At 41.6% G+C, this 27370-nt stretch overlaps 1 protein-coding gene across 4 annotated transcripts in view; it reads right to left on the bottom strand.

Annotated features, from left to right (window-relative positions):
• The window catches only part of LOC144519913 (RNA-binding motif, single-stranded-interacting protein 3-like), a 137626-nt gene extending 128112 nt beyond the window's left edge, over nt 1-9514 (bottom strand). For 2 of the 4 annotated variants that reach the window (XM_078253439.1, XM_078253440.1), the window contains exon 1: nt 8204-9512. In XM_078253439.1, coding sequence (XP_078109565.1) covers nt 8204-8278 — 75 coding nt within the window. In that variant the 5' untranslated portion in view covers nt 8279-9512. Of the gene's footprint in view, nt 1-8203 lie in introns of all 4 variants that reach the window. The other 2 variants (XM_078253437.1, XM_078253438.1) reach the window with 2 other exon arrangements.
• Between the last annotated feature and the right edge of the window lie 17856 nt (nt 9515-27370).

Consider the following 27370-nt stretch of genomic DNA (forward strand, 5'->3'; position numbering starts at 1 on the left):
CCCATAAAGAACTGACAGCAGCCCACTGGTTAATTTTCTTTATTGGCACTGGCCTGACCCAATCAAACCCCCTTCTCCACTCCCGGCCCTGAGACACGAGCTGTAATAGTTATGCTTATGCTGGAAGTTTAGCATCCACGTTAAAATGGACAAACGACCACCAAAGCGCAAGGGAGGTGCCGAGAAATTAAGGGAGAATAAGATTAAGAATTTACAGGCGGATGCCTCAAAATGGGCCAATATTTCTGACATGTTTGGGGCTGTAGTAGCTGCTTCAACACCAGCATTACCTGAAGTAGAGGAAGGAGGAGAGGTGGCTGGCTATACAGGGAAGCAGAAACAACATCATGACAGGGAAGAAGCCGAGGAGGAGGAGTGACCATGACAGGGCCATGGGAGCGAGTGAGGAAAAGATGGAAGAGAGAGTAGATGACGACGTGGTAAGGAGTAGGCAAATTAACGGGGACTCTCAGGAAGGGAGGGAGGCTGTGTGTGTGTGTGTGTGTGTGTGTGTGTGTGTGTGTGTACACGCGTTATGTGCGCCTCACATCATAACGACAACAAGCAGTTTGGCTGTAACATTAATGTGGCTGTCAGGTAACCTAACTGCTTAAGCTTACATTGAAAATGCTAGCGGTTGGCCAGCTGAAAAGTCTGTGTGATCTATAAAATCAGTGTTGATGCAAGCATCAGTGTTCCTTGAATTGCTTAATTAGCTAATGTTATTCAGTAGCATTGCAAAGCCAAAGTGCTTTTCCAGGGCATATACTACTCTCAGCTTTATTGTAGCTTTTGGGAAGGGTTATGGTTATTGTATTTAGCAGACACTTTTGTCCAAAGCGACAAAATATGAATCTTACAATAGTTAAAATTAACAGTAAACAGTTTTTAAAAGTTGCTAAGCCAATATTAAGCAAAATAGTAATAATAACAATAATGGCAATACAATATCAAATATCAATAATTAAAAACAATTAACAAATACCATAAATACACAAATAACTCTAAGAATGAATTAATTATTTTAGTGTAAGATCAACAGATAAGTCTTGAGAACCCTCTTGAAGGATCCAAAACGATCACATGAACGCAGAACACTAGGCAACTCATATCATAGAATGCAAGCATATATTAAGAGGACTGTCTGCAGGGAATGTGTCTGACCAATCACGGTGGGTGTGGGCCATCTGGGCCAAAAATGCCAGGGCCGATTTTTTGTCCCAGTCCAGCCCTGGAGGAGTATGAACATTTACTGGACAGTTGAAGGCCACCGTCCATATAATGCAGAAATACAGGCATTTGTAAAACCTAGACAGAATCTCCTATCACCAGAAACTAGATCAGCTTCAGGGCCAGGGGCCATATACACTGCACTGCCAATTACACACATACACACACACACACACACACACACACACACACACACACACACTTAAAATAGCTAACAGCTAGAGGTTATGCTCTTCGTCGCTCCCTTTTCTTCCCACCAATAAAGTCTTTGTCAGACACTTACTGTAGCACTGTGTTCTAAAAGCCAACACACCGATGGCCAGAGCTGTACATCTCAACGAGTTGCAATATCAGTCGAGTCTTGGATTTCTTTTAAGCCCAAAGTATTTCAGTTGCTGGTTCCTGTAAGTACAGTCTATTTAGCTCTAAACATGATTTTCCAAAACATCTGAGTACTAAATGGAATTATGTTTGCTGCCAGGCAATATTAGATCATTGAACATTTTATCAGGAAGTGTTGGGGACTGTTGGAGCCCTCAGCAATTTCCGTGGTGTAACTGTTTGAGGTAAAGGGCTCTGACATGAGCTTTTAAGAGGCAGAGAATCCATTAGACAAGGGTCGCTACAAAGTGGCCAACTATTAAAAATGCAGCAGCACCATTATTCCCTGACCCATCCTACAACTTCTATCTCCTTCACTGCATCACTCTTTATTTCCCTTTGGATCTCCATCTCTTTTTTTTCTTCTTTTGGCTACAGCCAGCCTTTCCCTCTCCGATATATCTCACTCTGCTCTCTGTCGCATCCATTTTTTCCCTCCATTCTCCCTTTTCTCTCCCTCCCCCACATATTTTCTATTACAAAACTGGCAGGGGTGCGCCTCTCTCAACCCTCCGTACATGCACTGACCCACTGAAGCCTTTTCACTCCTATGCAACATAGCGAGGCGCTGGTCAGCGGCCACTACTGTACTGGGACAAAAATAGAACAGCCCACGGAGAATAATAAATGGACATATATGGGTGGTTAGGAGAGTCCCTTTTAAGCAGTAAAAACTACCCAGGCCTGGCAAACTGAACAGATGGTAGAAAGGAGAGAGAGAAAGAGAGAGAGAGAGAAAGCAGGGAAAGGAGGGAGCAAGAGTGTTGGGTAGATCATTAGAAGAAGGCAACATAAGGATATTCTCCATTCTCTACATTGGCAAACGATGCTATCAAAAGCAGAGCTGAGATCCAAACAGAATAGCTAGGTCTTAAACAACAAGCACATGATAACATTATTGTGTTGTAAAACTACAACCTAATGCAGGCAGGCAGATGTGTGAGGAGAAACAGGGCATGAGCAGAATGCATGCCGTGCTGTAAATCGTATACCCTCTGTTAACTTTGCACACACACACAGACACACACATACACACACACCCACGCACACTATTCAGTTTCTGTATGTGTGTGTTGCATCATTTATGGTCACTGTTTCTGCTAAGGCAAAGTACTTTATGTTTGACAAGAGGAGGAACAGAAGCTTAGAAGGAAGCAAGGAAGGAAGGAAGTGATAGTGAAGGGAGGAGAGAAAGAACAACAGCTCAGTGTATGAGTTAATCAGTTTCACATATCTCCATGCTGTGGGTTCTTCTTTCCCTCCTACCTTTATGATGTTTACTCATCACAGCTAAGCCAAACACTGACCACATTTATCTATCATGTATCTAATAGAGAGTAATTCAACGTGAAAAGCTAATTTTTGAATAATGGAATATTGTATTTACATCTGGGGGTGTCCGCATGTGCCATTACTTTGATATCAGCAGAATGCTGTTTCTCATTAGCCTAATTAAAGCTCCTCGTGTGCCACTGAGCATATTAGCACTCATCTGCAGCAAACTAATGATCGGCTGGTTGATAATGCGACTTTATTCTCTCTTTTTTTTCATTCAGATTCTCTCTTATCTTGCTCTCAACGATTATCATCAAAGATTCACATCCTCAGTCAATCATCATCAGAGGCTGGAACGATTAAAAACTTGAATATCTCTACTACATTCAGAGGCACAGCCATGCACGCATGTACTGATGAAGGTTAATATATCGGCATATACGTATATACAGAGACATGAAATCAAAAGTCAAAGAAGAGCAAATCATGTTTGAGATAAGAGAAATGAAGGCAAAAGGGGAGAGGAGATGAAATAGAATGTATCACAGGTATAGGCTAACTAAAGATAAGGAGCGCCTGAATTATCCAAGAAACGGTCCAGTTGATCAAATTTATAATAATAAATAGAAATGTATGACAAGGGTGTAAGAACTTGAAGAGGTATTTGCCTTGTCAAAACCAAGCAGTCACCTACGTCATGACTGCTACTTTTCCACTTCTAAAAAAAGCAAAATGCCAGATTTTGTTGTTATTGATGCTGTGAAATGTGCAGTTATGACACATTCCACCCCAACCCTAGGAAGAACATGTTCAAAACATCACAGCAACAATCACAAGCGGTAATTTGTTTTTTCACTTTCATTTGGTCCAATTAGGGATTTCACAGACAGGATTTCCTGAAAAATGTTTCCAGTAGATTACTAAATCATGGCCTCTAAGCAACAGAAAGGGCATTAACAATACGCCGACTGAAACTAGCTCAAAGACACAATTGAGAAAATCCTAAACATTGATTGTACTTAAGAATAATAGAGCTAGCCCCTCCAGCTATACCTTCTGGTTATATTTTAACAAATCACACCGAGAACGCAACAATGCAGCTGCGCTTTGGCAATAACCATCCCCCTGATCTCCTCAAACCCTCTCACAGCTGTGATTAAGGGCCACTAGGCTCACATAAGAGAGCATGCTGTCCCTACCCGCCCCCTGCTAATGTACACTAACTGTACCTATAGCACCATTATGGAGGCAGAGCAAGAGCATTTCTCCATTTAATAGCCACACATTTACACACACTCTAAGGATTGTTAGTTTAAGTTAGTCATTTCATAACTGCCTTTGTGTGAAGGTGGTCTGTGTGTGTATGTCAGTGTGTTTGTGCTTTTGAGCAAGTGTGTCTTATGTTTAAAGATTGCTATTGTAAGGCAGTGAAGGCTACACACACACACACACACACACACACACACACACACACACACACACACACACACACACACAATTGATTTCCACAGGAGGAGAGCCTCCACTCTCTGGAATCAAGATTAATAAGAGGCCATTTACATCTCCAATCAGATCAGTGAGCAAGGGAGAGAAAGAGAAAGAGAAAGAGAGAGAGGTGGAAGAGTGAGAAAGAGCTAAAAAAAATAATGGAACACAATAAATACAACCGGTAAGTCTTTGTATGCTCTTGTCCATTGTAAACAAAGAAAAGAGCCTGAAAACCAGCTGCACACCTACATTCACACCCGCAAACATACACACAAAGACACACCTTATATTTAACGTCTGAGAGCAGCACAGGCAGATCAAACACTGGGCTGTTGTCAAGGTCCATATAGATGTATAACTGAGCTATTCTATGGGGCCTCTGACTGACACACACACACACACACACACACACACACAGAATGGTTCCTTGGGGACCTGGTAGAGCTTTAATGACAGCAAGCTGCAGCGAGAAGGGGTCAGGCAGGGGAGTCACTGTTCAGAGGCCCCACACACGCAGGCAGACACACACACACACTCACATTAACACAGGATACACACGTGTACTTACAGACATGCACACACAAAAGTGAGAAAATAAATTCAGTCCAAGATCACGTACACATTGACGGACAAAGTTACAGGCTCATGTACAGTCACGGATACAAAGCTGACATACACATGCAGGTTTTATTCATATATGGATAGATGCGAGCACACACAAGCACACACACACACACACACACACACACACACACACACACACACACACAGTCAGGCACAGTGGAGAGGGAACACTGGGGAGGGTAGGATCCAATTTGATTTGACCTTGACAGCAGAGCGAGTGAGGGCTGGTGGGAGGGAGGGACGGAGGGATGGATGGATGGAGTGTAAGGAATGAAGTGATGGTCTGGGCCAGATGCCTGTTGCAGATACTTCAGAGAAATTAGATGACCTCGAACTGATAGAGATAAATCATAGAACAAGAAAACAGCAGTGTGACACGGTGACATCTGCGCACATAAAATGGTGTGACAGACGCGCATCAAATGTTGAAGTCAATCCAACGTACATGTGCACACAGCAAAATATCTCGCGTAATAAACCTACAAATCACACAGGGAATTCTGTTGGATGCTCTTTGATTCACTGACTAGAAATGCTGCATCTTTGTTGTTGCTAGAAAATTAAATAAGATGCCCTTTTTTAAGTTCATTATAAAGCCGATGCAATCACAACCATTGATATTTACACGTGTAAATATGCCAAATTAACGCAACCACAAAATGAATGCTAAAAATGCAGCCATAACACTAGCTGTCAAAGTTTTCGGGCGTGTTTTGTTCAAGAAAAACACAATTTATCAACAAGACGAAATGTGTATTTGTCATTTTAATTCTGTTCAGGAAAAAAATATATTAAAGGAAAGAACACTTTTGCCTAGAGACAATTACCATATAGATGTATGGAGTTTCTTTCATTAAAAGAAGATTTGGAAACAACACAGTTTATAGTATCCAGCAGCAGACATGCATTTGCTCTTCCAGATAAGCTAAAAAAAGAAAAAGGGTGCTCGTCATTGGTGATGTTGTTTATTACAACCAAATCACAGATGTGCATTAACAAACAGTTCCCAGCTTCTGTTTGCTCATCTTGAGCACATTCTTAAAAACATCAGACAGCGCCCAGATGTGAGTGTATGCAATTCCGAGATCAGCAGATACGTCGCTAATGTCGACATGCTGCAAATACAATCTGCACGTCCTCTCCAAATATATCCTGCAGTTAATGGGAATATCCTATTTTGTGAACTAAAGCTGAAGAGCTGCTACAGTAGATTTGTTTAAGCTAATGAATAAAGTACAACATTTAGTCAGCGTGTACTTGACTGAGCTGAATCAGTGATAAGATATTTTATCTATCTATTTAAAAACATGTGGACAACAGTTTCATTGTGTAAAAACTACAATCTATCACCATTTAGAGATGTCCAAAGCTGATCTGACGGATTGATATTCTAGCCAATGTTTTGGTTGATCAGTATCAGCAACATTGAAGCCCCAACATTTTAATGCCTTTTTTAATTGGAACTCAAAATGCTTCGTCCCTACCAGCTTTCATCTGTACAGTAATCGTCGTCATCGTTAGTAATCGTCGTCAACATTATCCACGAATTGTGGCATGTGTTGTAAAAAGTTAGCAAGCAATCTTCAATGTGGAACTATTTTAAATTAGAAAATGAAAAAAGCCAAAAACCCACATCCACAAATCTTTTGTGTTTTGCATGATGGCAGTAACAGGTTCTTTTAACATGGTAAAAATGTATGTATTTAAATTATCAAGGGTGGTCAGTCTTTTTGGGCAGTAGTTAAGAAATAACAAGGGATATTTATAATTTTTTTTAGAGATGCTGAGCTATTTGGGTGCTCTCAGGTCTTGAAGAAAAATATAAATATCAGATTGGATGCTTAGTATTTAATCATTTGGATTGGAATCTAGGACAAGAAACTTGATTAAGACAATCCTACCAATGTGTTGTTGGTTCAAATAACAGTATATAGGACTTCTCATTCATTCTAGATGTGTTGATAGGCCTGCACATGCATCATGCAGTCTGCGTTTGGTTCAAGGTTCAACCTATTCTTAACAGTGGAGCAATAATTTTCTTACCTGTTCTTCCCACACTGTGTCCATCTGATAGCATGATCTCTCTATTCTCATAGCATCCCACTCCTACACTTTTATCTTTGCATCTCTCTCCATCTCTCCTGCCTACTGACATGTACATATTTACTAAATATTGCAGCAAACCTGCCAACTCCTCACACTTACTATCACACGAAACGAAAAACAAATGAATCACGGCAGACAAAGGAATGGTGGACCGGACGATATGATGCAGGAGCCATCGATCAGGCCTTAGCAATCCATAATTCCTCTTCTTGGTGGTAGAAGACTCAGAGAGGGAAATATATATTGTGTGTGTGTGTGTGTGTGTGTGTGTGTGTGTGTGTGTGTGTGTGTGTGTGTGTGCATGCTATGTGTGAGAATAAAAGTGAAAGAACAAAGAAAAAACTGAGCTCGGTTTTATGTACTTCGGGTAATCGGAGAAGTGTATAAGGTTCCATTAGTCCACGTCTACAACATGGTATCACGGGGCGAGTATGGCCTGGGGATGGCCAGTGAAAGAAGGGGTAAAGGGTGGGGGGGGGGGGAGAGGAATAAAGTAGGAGAGAAAACAAGGGCTGAGGAAAGGGTGGGCCTCATGCCCTAAACTTGAACTTGGAGCTGATGTGGTCTGAGAGAGAGGGGGAGCATGGGGTCAAGTGCTCGTGTGGATGGAAAAGGAAAAACCCAGCTGAGTGACACCAATATCACCCTCCTCAGAGACAGATGGGGGAGAGGGGACGTTTAGCAAGCTGTCTTTACAAGGCAATTTCAGCATCTATCTCTGTGCTTTTTCAAACAGTTTCACCATAGGACCGAAAGTGAGTCAATTTTGGTCTTCCCTGGCTTGGTGAAAAACAATCTTAGTCTTTAGATATGCTACGGTCAGAGCCCTTTTTGAGTCCTCGTGCATAGATTAAGAAACACAACATAATTTAGGTAAGAATTACTTGCGACTGTCGGAAAATGCAATTTTGTCTTGATCTGGTACTGATTGAGCAGGAGATTTAAAGATGCAGCAGATACAGAATATATAGAGTTTATTAAAATGAGGGTTGCAAGATGGTTTTGAGACATTTACAAGAGGAAAAGCTGATGTGTATTTGCAATGCACAAACACGTTTATTCCCTAGTTTAGAGGGGTAAAGTAGGTCAACCATCCTACCTTGGTCTGGAGATAGTGGGGGTAGTAGTAGGTGTAGTGGGGGTACATTGGCTGCTGCTCCAAACGTTTTCCCATGTAGCTGGAATCCAATTGAAGGTCCTGGAGGCTGGAGATAGAAGCTCGCAGGTGGGGTCCAATCACTCTCAGGGGCTGGCCTGGATCCTTCAGATGACTGTGTCCAAGAGTGGAGGATGCAGAGAGAGAACCTTCTCCTCTTACTGAGCTGTGTGTGATAAATGCACAGAGCAATGGAAGGATAGGAGGAACAGATAGTACTTGGGATTTCAGTCCGTCTACTTGTCTGGGAGCTCACGGGGAACCTCACAAAGAGAGACAGGTCTGGCAAGAGAGGCAGAGAGAATCCGGAGTGGCAGCAAAAAAGGGGTTGGAGAAGAAGGAGGTGAGGAAAGGAAGATAGGAGGGTAGGATAGTAGGAGGCAACACAGGAAACAATAGGGGGAATTGAAGAGCAGGACAGAGAGAGGGTAAAGGGAGAGGGAAGAAGAAGAAGAAGAAGAAGAAGAAGAAGAGGATGAGGAGGGAGGGATGGATGGAATCCGGTTGCCGGTTCCTTGCACTCGGCTCTAAAAATCAGACACTCTCTGCTGCCCTGAACATGCCCCTCAATTTGCGTTCCAGCGTCTCTTACTCTTGTCTCTCTCTTTCTCTCTTCTTGTGTATCCGTTTCCCTGTCTCGTTCTTGCTCCCTCTCTCTCTCTCACACCAGATGAGACCCTGATCCCACTGGGAGCTCGGCTGTATCCTGGGGAACACACGCTGTCCTCTGCTTCTATCCTCAATAGACAGTGAAATCAGCGATTAACTCACACATGGATGTGGAGCTAGAAAGAGAGGAGAGGACGAGGACGATGAGGAGGAGAGAGGGTGGTCTGGAGCTGAAGCTGTGAGTGCCTTTCTTCTCACTCTCTCTCACTCCCTCCCTCTTTTGTTAAGCTCCGGGGATAGATAGGTAGATATCGCTGAAGCCCGGCGTGGAGGATGAGCAAAAAGAAAAAGCCTCAGTAAAAACTCCTCTCGCTCAGGAAGAAGCAGATAGTCCTATCTAGACGCGCACTCAGACAGAGGAAAATCCCTTCTGATCCACAAGGTTCCTCCTCCAACTCTTTTCTTCTCTTCCCCTCTGTGATCCCCCTCTTTCTTCTCAAGCTCTCCCTGACGGCTTGCTTCCCACTGTGCCTGGCAGCCGTCACTATGTGTGTGTTTGTGTGGTGGTGGCGGCAGCGGTGGTGGTGGTGTGTGGAGTGTGTTTGTGTGGCTGTTGCCGTCTGCTCCACTCTGCGTGCTAAGGCATAGAGGGGCTCGGCTTCAGCGCAGCTACGCTCCTCCCTCCCTCTCTCACTTCCTCTCTTTCGTCTGTGTCTCTCTCCCTCTGTTTTTTTCATGGAACTATAGAACAGTGGGAGTGGTTGGTCCTGCCCTCGTTCAAGCCCTGGGGTGTGTGTGTGTGTGTGTGTGTGTGTGTGTGTGTGTGTGTGTGTGTGTGTGTGTGTGTGTGTGTGTGTGTGTGTGTGTGTGTGTGTGTGTGTACTGAATAGAAACTGAGAACGAAGACGAAGATGAGCTGGTCTGCTGCCAGAAAGGCGAAGCTGGGGCGGGGTATAGGAACGGGAGCTAGGGTAAAGGTTGAGAAGAGGATACACGAGGAGTATAATTTGGAAACAGAGAGGCCCCCCTACTGGCACTCTACAGGCACAGTAATGACACATTTTTCATAATAAAAGCTGTTTTGGATACTTTAAACTGATTAACATAATATATTATCATCATATTTTCCATTTTACTTTGCTAATATTGAATCACGTTTTTTTATTATACAGCATCTCACAATCAGCTGGCATAACCAACATACAACATGTGTGCACAACCCGAATACCTCAGCGCACACAGAGACGCTCCATTCACACATGCCCAGTGAAGGGCCCAACATACTGTAGTATGCAGTGGTTGTGTGGCACAGTGACCCACTGGCACAGTGCTGCCTGTTATGTGATGCAACCAGGTTTAAGTAGTGCTCTTATATAAGCACAGTGAGCCATGCATGAAGACTACTCTGCCCTCTGACTGCAGCTGTGTGTGTGTGTGTGTGTGTGTGTGTGTGTGTGTGTGCGCTTGTGCGTGTGTGTGTGTGTGTGTGTGTGTGTGTGTGTGTGTGTGTGTGTGTGTGTGTGTGTCAAGGAGACAAGGGTTGGCAGACAATGCAAATTCCCTGCAGTGGAAAAAGGGGCACAAGAACAGAATGCAAACACAAACCCTTCTCTAAGATAAGGGCTTTATTTCTTGTGTGCAATTAAACTACTTTACAGACTGCGCTGCAAAATCACATCACTGTCCTTGTGCTAGTGTGCGAGAGTTTTTGTCACAATGTCCACATGCCTGTCCTTTTTATAGCATTCTTCTGCCAGCTTACACTGTACAATACACAATAATCATATGTTTGGCTCTGAGGTGTACTAACAACAAAACATCTTCCAATGCAGCATATAGAAATGCAGCATATAGAAGGCTGTTGTGTGAAATTCAAAAATGCGAGCAGCACAGCGTTAGGCGCCTACAACACAGAGTTTGAATTTCTCAAAAATTATTTTGACGAGTGACAATTGTTTTTGTTTGACCACTCATCAACAAAATTATTAAACATGTTTGATCCAGATTAGGACGTTGTCAGAAAGAAGAAGGAGCAAGGACAACAATTACTCTGGCACCAACCCCGCCCCCACAACATACTAATCAGCGTTCACATGCAGTTTAAAAAAAAAAAAGCGATTATATTCGGGTTAAGGCAATACCCCAATTTCTCAAACACCATGTAAACACCTTACCCCGGTTAAAATCAGAGTTCTCATAACCCGGTTTGTATACAACTTAACTAGGGTATGGTCGGGTTAACCATATGCGCATGCTCCAACTGCCCCTCCCCACTCCGCTGAAGTGGTTTTTGAACCGGAAATAATCCATCAGCTCTGTGAATCATAGTTGTTGCTATGACACCATACCACCAACAAAACAGCGTTGCCCGAATCAGCAGGCATTCGGCAGCAAAGAGCCTGCGGTCCATCTGTTAATTCCACCCGACACTGGTTACAGATATTATGAGCCGAACAAGTTGTCAGTCATCTGGCGAGAGCACTGTGTGTGTGTGACTGAAACATTAGGTTGTTATATTTTACTAATTTAGTGGCCGGTCAGTGTAATTTTGACAAAGCTCAACCGGATGAACAAGCAAGTTGTGCGTTGGCGGAGCGCCACCTACTGTACCGGAGGTAGTGTTACTCCTGTCATTATTTATGATGTTATTCACTTAACCGGGGTAAGTACATATCCCGGTTACTGCTGTGCATGTAAACGCACTGACTGGAAAGTATGCATAAGCTCCCTGGGGGGTGAGTATAAATGCTACTCCAGGTTTGAGAAGTGGGTAATGGGTAACATCATTTTTACTTGACTCTAGTCTTGTCTTACCTCACCAACAGTGTGGGAAACAGCTCTCTGAGTCTTAACCTTAAACATCATGCTTAGCCTAGACTCCGTGAATAACTTTCATTTTCATTTTCATTTATATTGCATTGTTAACCATGTGACAAATTTATTTATTTATTACACAAACTGAAATAAGTCTGTCTTCAGGACTGCACACATTACATGCTGTAATTTGTATAGAGTTATAATTTTTTAAGCCATGCATTGCTCCAATTAGATCATTTTCTTTAAAGAGCCCCTATTATACTCCTTTTCAGTAGGGTTGGGTACCGAAACCTGGTTCCACTATGGAACCGGTTCCTAAGCAAACGGTAGTATTTGGACCGGATTAGAACTCAAATTTCGGTTCCGACTGAAATATTTCCCTCTTTCGCTCCGGACAGTGGCAGACTCTTTTTTCTTTCTCCCTTTTACACCGAGTGGCGCACGTGCCCTCTCGCGGTGTGACGCGTGTGTCCGCGCTATTCCCCCGACATGCACTCTACAATCACAGCTGATAGACGGCTTTTTGTACACGCTCCGAAACGGACGTAAAAATATCACACTTTCTCTGTAGTATAGTTAGCTAGCTATCGTAAATGTAGGCTACTTTTGAAATGCCATATTTTCCCTCTGGGCTCACCAAAACGGACGTAAAAGCATATTAACCATTCACTGCACGTGATCGCTAGTAAACATATTACACTTGTTCTGCTAGTCTATTCTGTTAGTTCAGGACAAGATCCTGTAGCCTGGTGGGGAGGGAGGCGGGACAGAATCCCCAAATTGTCTGCCCTTTCAAACTCATACCTGTGTGTACAGGCCTCTTGGACACCATCTGAGAGAGTTTTCTCCTGTGCAGGACATGCCATAAGTCAGGAGAGGTGTGTTTCTTGCCAGAGAAGGCAAATATGGTCATTTTTCTGCAAAAGAACTGCTAAAGTTTGAAGCTGGTTGGCATACCAACTTAACAACATTTATTTTTGTTGTTACTTGTTAATAGTGTAAAACTGTTATTTGTTAAATTATTGTAGTTATGTGTTAGGTATTGTAATTTCCCCTTGCAGGATTAATAAAGTATAAATTATTATTATTAGGTGACTTAGGTTTACTTATTATATATTTAAGTACTTTAAAACGTTAATATATTGTTAAATTTAAATCATTTTTAATTTTTTTTAAAATGCCATAAAAGAGCCTTTCTTTGACGTCATTTTTCAGTTTTTTCAAGAATCGTTTAGGAATCGGTTAGGATTCGGAATCTTTTTAAAAGTACCGGTTTGGCATCGGAATCGTAAAAATCCAAACGGTACCCAACCCTACTTTTCAGCATCAAATTTGTACTCTTGGGGTCTACTAGAATAGGTTTACATGCTTTAATGTTCAAAAAACATATTAAGTTTCTCATAATGCCCATTGCTGCAGTGCTTCCACCTGAAACACTGTCTGAGCTTTTGGCCTGCCTTTCTGAAAAGCCCAGTCTGCTCTGATTGGTCAGCTGGCCCACTCTGATTGGTCAACCAAATCCAAACAAGAAACTGGGCGGGCTGTGCTTGCTCAGGCAGCACCAATGGGCAGCACTGGGCTGGCATTCTCCATTAATGACATCATTAATTGAGGAATTTCAAACAGGAATGTGAGTGAGCCGTTTTCAGGCAGTTGAGAAAAAGTGCTGTCTGTGGGAGAGAAAACTCCATTTGGAGGAAAATGTGTTCTTTATACATCTATTACATACACAAAAAACTTTTTGGGTTTGTTGTTCGGACAGACCTGCCCCCACTGCTAAAAATATCCTAAAGGAAACACTGAAGTCATCAGGTAAATTGCTGCTCAGCCTACATCGGATATAGTGGAGTTATCTTGTAAACAGAGATGTTCACAAGTCATTTTTTGGAAGTCCAAGTCGAGTCTCAAGTCTTTGAGGGGCAAGTCCAAGTCAAGTCTCAAGTCTCTGGCCATCTGATCTGTCCCTAACACTGTATTGTTAAATCTTATGAATTCAAAGCATGTCCTGTAGCTACCATCCATACAGTACAGTATCAAAATCAGTTGTAGGATAACTTTATGGGGTCTACTCAACACATCCCTCTAGCCCTCGGACCTGGTGAAATATTAAGTCTGTCACATCATATGGATACAACTATAAATATACAATTTGCCTGTTCCCAGCATTAGCAAAACACTTTGCGATGGTTAGCTTGTTACCTGTGACGATATATGCTAAATGTAACATCTCTTTTTTTCTCTATTTTCTAAGTGTTAGTACGCTCAGTTAAACTGAGTCCAGCGCGAGGGAGATCCGACTCAGCGGAGGAGAGGTTAGTGAGGCCAGCGTCTCCACGGCAGGTGACAGTGCGCACGGATCCGCTGTGCCACACATGGGTGAAATAATGAAATAGTAAATAGGACTACAGTAACAGAAACATGTGCAGAATTAAGACGGTCAAGACGGCCCAGTGTTTGGTGGACTGGGTACACCTTGTTCACTTAATAGCCTATAAATCATCCACGGGATCAATTACGCATCACATGAGTTTGCCCCCCCGACACAGCGTTTGTTCCTGGGGAGATGGATCCGTGCGTCCCGCCTCCTGTGCGCCATGGATGTCTGAGCTTCAGCAACTACTAACTATAAAGATACAATTTGCCTGTTCTTAGTATTAGCGCAACACGTTGCGATATATGCTTAATGTAACGTCTCTTTCACATTGCAAGTGACTGACCTATCTGGATGCGTTTTGAAATGCCTGATGAAGTTCGATGTTGTCATCATTTATCTTGGTGCCACACACCTTGCATTTAGCTGTTTGCTTACTGCCACTGTTTACCAAGTTATTGAAAGCAAAACTAATGACAAAAGGCACAACTCCGGGAGGACTTGGTGTGTAAATTTAGATTTAAAAAGCAATAATTGCATGAAAACAGTTTGTTGACAAGTCTCGAAGCTCGAGTCTGAGTCAAGTCTGAAGTCTTTTGGGTCGAGTCCAAGTCAAGTCTGAAGTCAGCTATTTATCACACAAGTCATTCATCACTGAACAAAGTTCCCTGGAAATCCAACAATAGTTGTTAGGATATTTTAGTCTGGAAAGTGGTGGACAGATTGAGCGACCAGTAGGCCAATTGACAGATCAACATTTGTGTTTTTGTGTGTACCAACACAACTATTGTGTTTTTGTTCTTTTTGCTTTTATTGTATTATATACACTTGTGTTCAAAATAATAGTAATAACATCACTAACCTCATAAATCAAATGTTTTGGTAGAAGTGATATTTCTACATGGCAAATAATTTACTAGTAAGTGTTGTAGAGTCATAGAAAACCAACAGACCCAACAGCCATGACATGCATGCTGCTCATTCTGTGTAATTGAATCTGTAATTGAAAAGGGGCATGTTCAAAATAATAGCAGTGTTGTGTTCAATTAGTGAGGTGATTGATTCTGTGAAGAAACAGGTGTCAGTTATTACCCATATTTAAGGAAGGAAGGAAGCAAATGTTGTGCATGCTGGTTATAGTGCATTTCACACTGAAATACTCAGCAAAATGGGTCGTTCCAGACATGGCTCTGAGGAACAGCGGACTTTGATTAAAAAGTTGATTGGAGAGGGGAAAACATATAAAGAAGTGCAGAAAATTATAGGCTGCTCAGCCAAAATGATTTCAAATGCCTTGAAATGGCATCCAAAGCCTGAAAGACGTGGGAAAAAACAGTAAACTACCATTCAAATGGATCAAAGAATAGCCAAAATGGCAAAGGCTCAACCAATGATCAGCTCCAGGAAAATCTAAGAAGACTTAAAGTTACCTGTGAGTACTGTTACGATCAGAAGAAGGCTATGTGAAGCAAAGCTATCAGCTAGAAGCCCCCGCAAAGTCCCATTGCTGAAAAAAGACATGTACTGAATAGGTTGAAATTTGCCAAAGGACACATTGACTGGCCAAAGGAGAAATGGGGCAACATTCTGTGGACTGATGAGAGCGAAATTGTTCTTTTTGGGTCTAGGGGCCGCAGACAGTTTGTCCGACGACCCCCATGCATTCAAACCACAGTACACTGTGAAGACAGTAAAGCATGGTGGTACAAAAATCATGTTATGGGGATGTTTCTCATACTGTGGTGTTGGGCCTATTTATCGCATACCAGAGATCATGGATCAGTTTCAATACATCAAAATACTTGAAGAGGTCATGTTGCCTTATACTGAAGAGGAAATGCCTTTGAAATGGGTCTTTCAACAAGACAATGACCCAAAACACACCAGTAAGCGAGCAAAGGTGGTTCCTTTCAGATGAACACGATTGATGTTATGGAGTGGCCAGTCCAATCCCCAGACCTCAATCCCAAAGAAAATTTGTGGGGTGACATCAAAATGCTGTTTCTGAGGCAAAACCCAGTAATGCAGAGGAATTGTGGAATGTAGTTCAATCGTCCTGGGCTGGAATACCTGTTCACAGGTGCCAGAAGTTGGTCGACTCCATGCAACACAGATGTGAAGCACGTCTCAGAAATAATGGTTATGCAACTAAATATTAGTGCAGTGATTCAAAGTAAAGCAAACCCTTGAGACATTTTTCAGTTTATACAGTAAATGTTTGAGATTGTAAATAAAAATGCAAATACTGCTAACAGCCTAATATTCCTTTTTCTTCACTTTCTGTAAAAGTATAACACAAACTTGATCAATTTTGGTCATATTTTGATTTGGAATTGAATGTGCAGTGTTCCCAATGCATTGATATTATGGAATTAAAAGCTATTCTAAGGATTTTGAGCATTACTCATTTTTTTAAACACACTGCTATTATTCTGAACACAACTGTATATATTATTACATGTTTAAAGCATTTATTCATTCAACATTGTTATCCCTAGTGCCACGGTCCAAGTGAAGCTAAACATTTGAAAGATAATAGATTAAGACAAAAATCTTACTACATTATAAATGCTACCTGCCCAAGCTTAACGTGTTCATCCAGTGGAAAACCCAGTGGTTTATTTAAATTGGGATACATTTTCAACTTGCAAAACCATTTTATGAGACTATGTTAAATGACATGACATGATGCCGTGACAGTTATGTGCCTACTTAGAAAAGATTGCTGCTGGCAAGTAGGGGTGGGGGAAAAATCAATACGTATTATCATCTTTCATCAATGGCACTGAGTCTTTTGATTAAGCTCATATCAATTAGTTTTCAAGGCTATCCAATTTTCCACTCATAAGAACAGTTCCTATAATAAAATGTAATTTTGTAAATTCTCTTTACGCTACCAATCAGTGAATTAACCAAACCCATTTCCTAACCTGTTACATGCAAGTCATGATCTATACTCTTCTAGATGGAAGAGTTACTGCGTGACCTCATCTTGCAGTAATTCCAGCCTCGTCTTCACAGTGAAATATATGAGCATGTTGTTGGGCCGCTGCTAGCAAAAGCAGGCTGTATTGATTGTGTTGCACTTGTAGTTGAGGAGTATGCATTCCTGAATTGTACGCACACAGAGCTAAGCAGTTTAATGGAGGAAGGTTATACATTCATTCAATGGCACTATGTGTGGAATGCCAAATGACAGAGGGATACCGGGAGATTAGGTGTGTGTGTGTGTGTGTGTGTGTGTGTGTGTGTGTGTGTGTGCGTGTGCGTGTGCGCGTGTGCCTGCCTGCCTGCGTGCACACGTGTGTATCTACTATACATGAGGAGCACACCAGCCAAAGTTTTCATGAAAATTAAGATTCTGATGACACGGCAGTTTGGAAAAACAAAGAAAGAGAATTGATTCTTCCAACTGCACAGTACAGTCCCATTATGAGGCACAATCTTTACATCTCACTCCATACTCTGTTGCCATAATAAAGCTTCCTAATTACCACGTCTCGTGGCAAGACAGCCATAATGGCGGTGGTAAATACTGGTTAATTGCATTCATTCTAATATCAAACAGACTTCTATTACGTCTTAAAGGAGAATTCCGGCCAATTTTTACATTAATCGCTATAGCTACGCGAGTACTTTCAATAGAAAAAAACCCAACCCGAATCAGTTCAGGTAACACGGAGAAGCTGCAGCTACGTACTACAAGAGTCCCCTGAGCTAAAACGGCAGTGGTCAGGGCAAGTTTTAGAGTACCTTTGTGCCTCTTACCAGACACAAAATACAATTAATATATTTGTGCCACATGAACAGGGCCCTTACGTGTCAACAAGATGCGTTTTCAACTCTGACAGTGTTTAAATTCATCTACCCTGGTCCCTGTCTCGATCCTGCCGGTAGCTAGCTTGCCCTGCTAGCTGATAGCCGTTAGCCGTTAGCTGCTAGCTGCCGTCCGGTGAGTGTATTCAGACAGGCTTCTGTGATAATCATCCCAAAAACAATCCACGGAGCGGCGGTGGTCTGGTGGATGTCCTGCATAGGACATCCAAAACTTGCCCCGACAACTGCCGTTTTAGCTCAGGGGACGCTTGTACATGTAGCTGCAGCTTCTCCGTGTTACCTGCAATGATTCGGGTCAGGGTTTTTTCTATCGAAAGTACTCGCGTAGCTATAGCGATCAAGATTAAAGTAAAAATTGGCCGGAATTCTCCTTTAAGCACAATCTAATTGCCTACTTGTTACATACTAGTGTATCTGCTGCATCTGCATTTCTTTGCAAAAAAGGACCTTTTTCTAAGGGGAGACGCTATTTTCCAAGTCCAACGCTTGAAAAATACCAGATAAAAAAACTGACAGCTGGAGCAAAGTATCAAAGTGTTTTCATTGACACTGTGTATTCTTAAAGCCCCCGGTCTTCAAAGCAGTTTTCAAATGGAGCAGGAAAGGCCATGCTGTGACTGAGGGAGGTGATCCTCTCATCGCTGACCACCAGATGTATAACAAACACCAAGCCAGAAAAGAGCAGTAAAAGCCTCACATCTTAGCTCAGATACAGCTGGGAAAACAGAAGAGGTCATGATGACGATAGTCCTATTTTACAGAAGCTGCTCTGGTTGTTTTTCAAAGAAAACACTGGCCAGGATATCATCATCATCATCATCATCATCATCATCACACACACACACACACACACACACACACACACACACACACACGCACACAGCCGCCTACACACACACACACACACACACACACTGTGGTATTTGAACACAGCAGATTTACAGTGGTAAATGGACTATTACATCCAATTGCCATACACAGCATGAGGGAATTTGTCTGTTTGCAAGTCCCCTGAGATACAAACACAGAGACTGCAGAGAATGTAGAATAAACTGGTTTGGGTTTCTTTGATCCCGGAAATCGAATAAGAAGAAGTTATGTTTTAAAATATTGACAAAATAAAATGCAGTATCTTTGGCAATTTAGCGTTAACATCTACATCACATCCATGCTACATTTTTCAACCTTATTCACACATGGTAATTATCCTGTATGTGAGACACTCTGTAAGACAAAAGGGGTAACAAACTAAACTATTGTAATGCAGTGAATCTCTAAATCTTACACACATTTTCACAGATTGAAAAGGTAAGTAAAAGACAGATGATACCGGACCAATGCCCCCTTGTGACAACAATGGACTCTCGAAAGATATTATCTGCAAAGCGAAGCTCAGGTAAACAACGAAGACAGTCAAAGCCCGTCAGTAGTGAGCTTTGCCAGCTTGTCTATGTAATCAGAGGAGAAGGGCATAACACAACTGTCCTTAGAAAAAAAAACTCTTTACAGCAAGCTGAAAACCGCGATAAAGCCCGTTACTCAACCTGCTGCGTTTGTTAATTCTTTCACCTCCATTTAGCTTTGACAAAGCAGTAAATTATCAATGTGATCAATTCAATTAACATCACTTATGATAAATCCAATTTTGAATACTAATTTCAAGGGCCCCTTCGATATAATTCTCTACATCTGTATTGCCGTTCCATTATCAGTGAATTTCCCCTGATGGAAGACTTTCAACAACTCAACTGTCTGGCACAGCTCAATGTAACTAGCAAAAAGACAACAAATGTAATTTTGAATAATCAATTCCAACTGAAATCCATCCATCCATCCATCCAAATCCCAGCTGACATTGGGTGAGAGGCTGGGACAAAGGCCAGTTTAAACCTCGAACCCGAAAATGTGTGGCTCTCTCAGTGAAGGAGCTCAATCTGCAGTCGTGGAGGCAAAGCTGTGTGAACAAAAGCCGAGAAAGATGTGGACGTAGCAGTTGTCTTGTTAGGGAGAAGGTACTGGCTTTAACATTTAACCAAGAAGCACTACGCACATGCACCACCTAGTAAAATCTCTTACAATTAAGACGCCTAGTGATGCCATTTCATGACACACATTTGGCACACATTTATAAAGCACTCACAGCGTGTGGCTGACAATGACAGTCGATGTAGCAATATCAAGGGATTTGAAATGGGTTGCAGAGTTCATAATGAACACCAACAATAAGTAGATTAAGGGATGAGGGAAATGTGTAGATGTCTCAGTCAATGAGACAGGCAGACAAGAAGGAGATATTAAGTTACACAATATGAGGAACTCATTCTAAACTATCTCCATAGCCATAAAGCCATATGAAAAATCATTTCAAACCAATAACACCTTGTACAACACTGAACGCTTAATTACATGACTGAATCAAAATGGTGACAAATCACCTTAGGCTCTTTGCAAATCCCGCTCCTCCCATCCTCCTTTCTGCTCCCTCCTCCCCTCCTTCCCCTCTCAACAGCAAGCCACAGCTCACTTTAACACAAATCATCACTTTATTAAAAAAGAAAGAAAAAAAACAGCACGTTAGTGGATTCATTTGAACAATTATGCAAATCAGACAGGAGATGAAGCTTTTATTAATGTTAGAGAAGTGTTGCATCAGATAGTGCTGAAGTTCATTAAGTTACTCCAGTTGAAGATGAATACATTCTGATTAGTTTGATGTCACTATGGTGTGTATCATATTATCGTCTTGGGGTGCGTCAGTGCAAAACTCCCCACAGATCTTTTGCTCAAGCAAAATATGGGAAAGGAGTAATATTTCACAGCTAAAAATGTGCAATTTGGATTAATAACCCAAATGTCTGCAGTGTTTTTTTTGGGGGTTTTCCTCAGACTTTTTTCTTATGATTTACACTTCTATTGTTTTTGGAGGTTTGGAGTCTGTTTGGTGCCATCACTTTTTACTGTTTAACTGTATGCATCAACTAAAGATATCTCCTCAATTTGTATTCATTCCTTTCTTTCAAATCAGGTTCATTGTTGCAAACATTTTGTCTTTTTGTGTAGCTCTCTTCTTCTCTCTTTCTCTCTCTCTGCAGGTACAGGGCCTGGGAGGTGGTGGACCGTGACTGACTGACTAGGGCCCGTGCTTGCTGTGGCTCCGAGGGGTAATTAATTTTAGCAAACGACCGCCACGTCTGTCGGCTTTTATAAACGAGCGTTTACGCGCTACGGACAATTTAACCACTCCACTGAGCTCGCCTTGACAGAGATGAGTAGAGAGATGTGTGAGGGGGAGAGAGAGAGGTAGAGAGAGAGACAGAGAGGATGGGGACCATGCTGCTAGGTGACTGATGGGAGATTTAATCAATAGAGTAAGCACATTTACTCTCATGATGCTCACCCAACATCCATATTCATGGTGTTAATTTTCTCTACGCCTACGTTGTTGCACACCACAACATATTATAATGCATGAAGGATTTCACTACATCTCATCAGGCCTCATCAAAGGCCAGTATCATCACTGTTAATTTACGTGGAGCATTATGGACTAAACATCAACGTGGTAGTCAAATCACTTTATTCTAGATGCAAGCATAATTCGATATCCAAAATAACTACTCTCCATTACAATCTTATACACCTTAACAACCCAATGTTCTCTTTGTTAATGCCATTGGCCGCATTTGGGAGCATGCACCACATCCAGGAAAACAAAGGCTACAGCTATATCTTCACAACTAATCCCAACCTAAGTGACATCCTAAAATATGAACTGTTTGTGTCATTGAGAACATTTGAGTGGCTGTGTCTTGACAGTAACACTGGTCATTGTTCGCTGTACTTGCTTGAATCCAGACATTAGATGCAATCTCTTGAGGTTCAAGAAAAACAGTTCAGTCAACCACCACCCCTCTTAAAATATACTCAAACAAGAAAACCAGACTCCATAGACGCAAACTTGGAAGGCTGTGATCATATGTAGGAGTGGTTGCGTTGGATTGTACACAGCTGACTCTACAACCATACAGGAAATGTGTTGAAATAGCAGAATACTGCTCAGGGTAAAAGTCTTCTGAAAGAAACGAGCCAGAGACGCAGCCAAAGTCTTGGGTTTTGCAATGTCAGGTAAAAAACAAACTGTGCGTTGCTATGGTGTTGAGATGGATCAAATTCAGAACTGATATTTTATTGTACATTACAGTAAAATGTCAGGCAATCAATTCTACCTTAAAACAACTTGATGCAATTCATCACTGTGCCCTGCATTTCATTACAGGAGATAAATACCATACTCATTGCTGTATACTATTAGGAAGAAGCAGAAACAAGAAGAGAACTACAAACCACACGATACTGCTGCACAATCACTAAACACCTAAAATCACTTTGAATTAAATCCCTGAGCAAAAAAACTGAGGTCAATAAAACTAAATCAGCTGGAGTTTGCTTGGTGTAAGATTGTTTTTATAACTCAACAGCATGTAACTTTCCCACTTTCTCCCCTCAGAATTTCCAGAGCCCGAGAACTGCGGAGCCACACCGCAGTCACTCGGCACGCGGTCAGCCGAGTCCTGTGAAAACCGTTCTGTTTGCCTCTAAAACTATCCGGCTGCCAGACTATAAGCGTTGCAGCCACCGCTCTGCTTTGTTCCCCCTGCCAAAGCAAGTTACATGGCTCACCTCGAAGTCAGTGTTTTCACAGCTAGACATACATTACTGTGTGACATCAAGCCCCGGGGCTTATAGATCTGATGGATTGTATGACAGGAGCCTTTATGGCTTTTGCAGCAATGTATGACAGCAGTCTGCCTGCCTCAATACTTGGCAGGGATAACTATAGTAAACCACAGTGTAGAACAGACTATTGCGGCCAAATGTGGGGCCTGTGGCAGCAAGTGTTTCCATAGCTACAGTAGGCCGATGGGATTTTTACTGTCCGAGAATGAGAGATTAATAAAATGAGTGAGTCTCTACGTATATGCTGAGCAATCATTTCTGCACCCATGTTGTGTGTGTGTGTGTGTGTGTGTGTGTGTGTGTGTGTGTGTGTCCTAGATGGAGCAGTTCTTAACAGGATCGTGAGGGTGCCCATGAGTCACTGCCCTGACATTAAATAGAATTACCTCATTCCCCCATCCACTTCTTCCATACACACAAATACATATGAACTTGCTGTCACACACATGTAACCCCCCCACACACTCACTCACTCACCAGGAGAGGAGAAGCACACCACATCAGACAAAAAGCTGAACATTAACAACCACAACACCTGCCCCATATCACCATCACACAGACATAAACCATTGGTGACTAAAGACAACATCTAGATGACATTACCAGAGCCAGATGTCGATCTGCTCTAAATTAGCCGGTGGGGAATTCAGTTTAGGTCTTCATATCAACAGGTAATGATGGGTGTTAACGGTTGACCTCTTCTAGGACTCACTGATACTACATGATATTGCTGTAAATGACGTGCTGTATCCTGTTGCAATAGCACACAAACTTGATATACAGTGGAACAAAGCCAAAACAATGAAAATACAGTGTGTGTGAGTGGTAAAAGATAGCACTGTCTTGCAGGATATAACCTTCCTCTACCCTCCCTTTGGTACCTGACAGGCCTGTAGCTAAGCTCACCCTCAGCCATTACTTCTACTGTAGCCTTCCTGCTCCATTTAACTCAACAAGCTTAACTCAATGGGCTTCATTCCTCACAGCGACGGCTTCCGCTTCATACTCTGGTGGCTTTTAACAGGATCAATTTGAGTGTGTGTGTGTGTGTGTGTGTGTGTGTGTGTGTGTGTGTGTGGAGGGGGGCGGGGGGAGGAGGCAGCATCTCCCTTGTTAACACAAAATATGTCATGCATTGCCCTTGTTAACTTAAAAAGAAAAATCTGTGAAAACAATGTTTTACCTTCTCCACTGTCCTTGTTGCTGAATAGAAAGATATTGCTCACTGGGGGCCAAGGCAAGGACCTAACAACTGCAGTAAAAATGAGCCATTAAGTTATACTGTCCATGTCCTGCTGTGGCATTTAATCTCCCCGCTTTAATATGCAACAAGTCCGGTATTGTGCAGGACTCCATACTGAGTCAGCGATTACTGATCATGGGAGGAAGCATTTTGGTAAATAATATGTTTTCTTAGAGTTCCCCTGAGTCTGTTAAAAGGCCCAATCCAAACGGAATATTTGACAAACAGGAAGCTGTCTGCAGCAGGAGAAACGCCGCCCTTAAATCAAATGGCGGTAGCCTTGATTCAAAATGTGGCAACCATTTTGATCATTGAGAACAAGCAAGAAGTAAAGTAAAACGTTTTTGAAAAAAAACTCCATTTTGAGTACCACATTCAAAAACAGATGCACTGAAAGAGCAATGCTGAGAGGGCAGGCAGGTATGACAGCGAGAGTCTTTAGCTGTGCCTCTCTCAAGTAATAATGTGAGGTGAAATTTGGAGAGTGTGTATCTGGGAAACATAATAAATATTTCATGTCATATTATGAATAGGTTCTTTGTTTAATTAGACTCGAAGAGTTGTCCCCTTCAGTCATGTTAGCATGAAAAAATACGATCCTTTCCACTTTAATTATAAAAGGTCTTCAGGCCAATATGCTACGTTATAACTTACCATCAGTTTTTATATAAGTATAACTATAAAATATGTCAGTGGGAGGCACATAATTACTTGATTTACATTTTTATTCATTTTCTGTTTGTTTTGTTAACTTTTCCTAAACATAGTCGAAAGGGCATTTACTACATTTTCAAATAGTAATTGTAGTAAAAGATTATAAAGCTAATGAAATTTCTTTGCAAACTGCACAGTTGATCTGCATGCAGGGATTTGACAGCAAAGTAATCCCAGAGTAGCTAAAAAACAATTAGATCACATTCAGATTTCTATTGAAGCATTATCAGCAAAACTAACTTAACACATTAGCGTTTAACATCCCATGTGTGTATTTGAAGTGTTCTGAAAAACACTGTTAGGGCAACAGTTACCTCAATTAAATGAAATGTAATTAGTGCATCAATCTTTTATTTTAAAGTTAATTAAATCTGGCTTGAGTCTGGCAAACGCATTACATTTACAACTCATTTGCTGGTCTAGTTGTGCGCGCACACACACACACACACACACACACACACATTTATACTGTGCATATATATATATATATATTTTTTTTTTTATATATTATTATATATTTCATTGCTGCTGTCTTTCTCCTTCATGCCTGCAGCCTGCAGTAGGAGGATGTGTTACAAGGAAGTGACAGCTTGATGATAAGTAACGGTGCTGCAAAGGGTCAAAATAGTAGCCTGTTAGGCACGACGCAAAGCCGAGTGAAGTGTAAAATAAATTAATAAATGCCGGCACGCGATTAAAAAAAAATGAGCGCGTTGCGTCGGCCCTTAATCGCATCGCGAGGGTTGTCAGCGTTAACGCCAAGCTTAACGTCAAGCTTGAGCTACCACCTACGGAGCTAAGCATATAGTTCAGTTAACGTGATGCTACCGCTAGCATGCTACTTGCCGACCTGTGGATGAAACCAAATCCCAAAAAATGACTACAGCTCTTGCGAAACGGGTGGCAACTAACTGCAGACCTGTCAGCATCGTAGAGGACTCGGGTCTTAAAGACGTACTACGGTTGACCTGTCTCGTTGCCGTCGAGGGGGACAGTAGTTTTCACGGACACACAGCCTGTATGACATATGTATGGAACTGCTGCAAGGTGCTGCAAACGCTGTCTCATTAACTGGACGTCAGTGAGTAATCAACATTATTTAGGAGTTACTAAACACTATATTGACTCTAGTAAGGATAGGGATTTTTAGTTTTTTAGTTAGGTACTTGGAGGAATTGTGCAATAATGACAGATTCACACATTTTTCTTTTGATTACAGTATAAATAATTACAAATCTTAAAATCAAGTTCATAAAGTAACTTTCTTTGCATTCATTTGATTCCCAATCAAGATACACTGGTAATAATTGCTTTTGATTGTCAATATGTACTTAAAAACAGTTCTGAAATGCAAAATAATAGAATTGTAATCATGTGATAAAATATGTGATTAATCACTATAGAACTTCAGTGATTAATCGCGATTAAAAAAAATGAATAGTTTGACAGCCTTAATTATTCATTTTATATATATATATATATATATATATATATATATATATATATATATATATATATATCCTGTTTGGTTTGAGCTTAAGCATATGTTTTGTTTGTGAGACCCTGCATTTATTTTCAGCCTTAAACTACAGTAACAGTTTAGTATCACTTCCTATTCTTTCTGTTGGTGTAGCACTGTAAGTTGGGCTAAACCAGGTGAAAATGCTGTACTGCGTCAGCCATAATTAACTGCAAATAACCTGCCACTGCAATGCTCTGCATTAGAACCTTTTATTTTAGGAAGGCTTTCACTCTGATGCTGTAGTGAAAAGGAGCTTATGTTTCTTTCCGTCTTTGTTGTGGATCTCATTGTGAAAGCCTGTAGAGCTGCAGTGTAACACGCCAGGGAGGAAACACTGGACACAGCTCTCATGCCTTTCATCTTCGCAGACTGGGAACAGCTTCCTGTTTTTAAATCGACACACTAATTAGCATGAATACAATCACGCATGTCGCTCAGAGAAAGATGCGAACAGATGCATACTATGCACACACATGCACAAATACATGTATGCACACGTGTATGAATGCACACACATACACAATTACAACACATGGAAATACAGTGAAAAGACAGCCCTAACTCATTTTCCACACGCCAGGTATTTTGTGCACTTTACAACGCACCAGCAGAGGGGGGAGAAAGAGGGGGAGGGTGCCCACACTTCCATCAAAGTTTTTACATAATATTTTCTTTTCTTTGAAGTGGCGCAGCTAAATGAGTTTTCAAATCTCTGTAGGTTTCAATACCACAGAGAAATACGACCACAGTTGATAGGCACCACTTACATTCAATTATCTTTGTTCCACACACAGAGGATTAACACACACAGACACACACACACACACACACACACACACACACACACAGACACACACACACACACACACACACACACACACACACCATTAGCAGCCCATTCTGAACACTGAGGCACTGCTTCAGAGCCCTCTATCTAAAATTGTGTAGATACAGTGCTCTGCTGCACTTCACATAGGCTACATCAAGTAAAAAGATACATAGAAATCCTGTGGGGGTGTAGAAACAACGATGGTAATGAAATGCGTCATTAAGCAACAGCTATGGCTTTTGTTTTGTCAGTCATCTTCAGGAGTTACTTTATGTCGTCTCTAAAGTCATTTCAACTTTCTATTGCACAAACTGGAACTTTTATACATATGGTCTGGGAGTGTGAACAGGTGCATGAGTTCTGGAATAAAACAACATCAATAATATCTGATGTGATAGGATGTCGAATTCCTACTGACCCGATTGTTTTGT

The sequence above is a fragment of the Sander vitreus genome, chromosome 6 (assembly GCF_031162955.1).
Source record: "Sander vitreus isolate 19-12246 chromosome 6, sanVit1, whole genome shotgun sequence".
Taxonomy (NCBI): domain Eukaryota; kingdom Metazoa; phylum Chordata; class Actinopteri; order Perciformes; family Percidae; genus Sander; species Sander vitreus.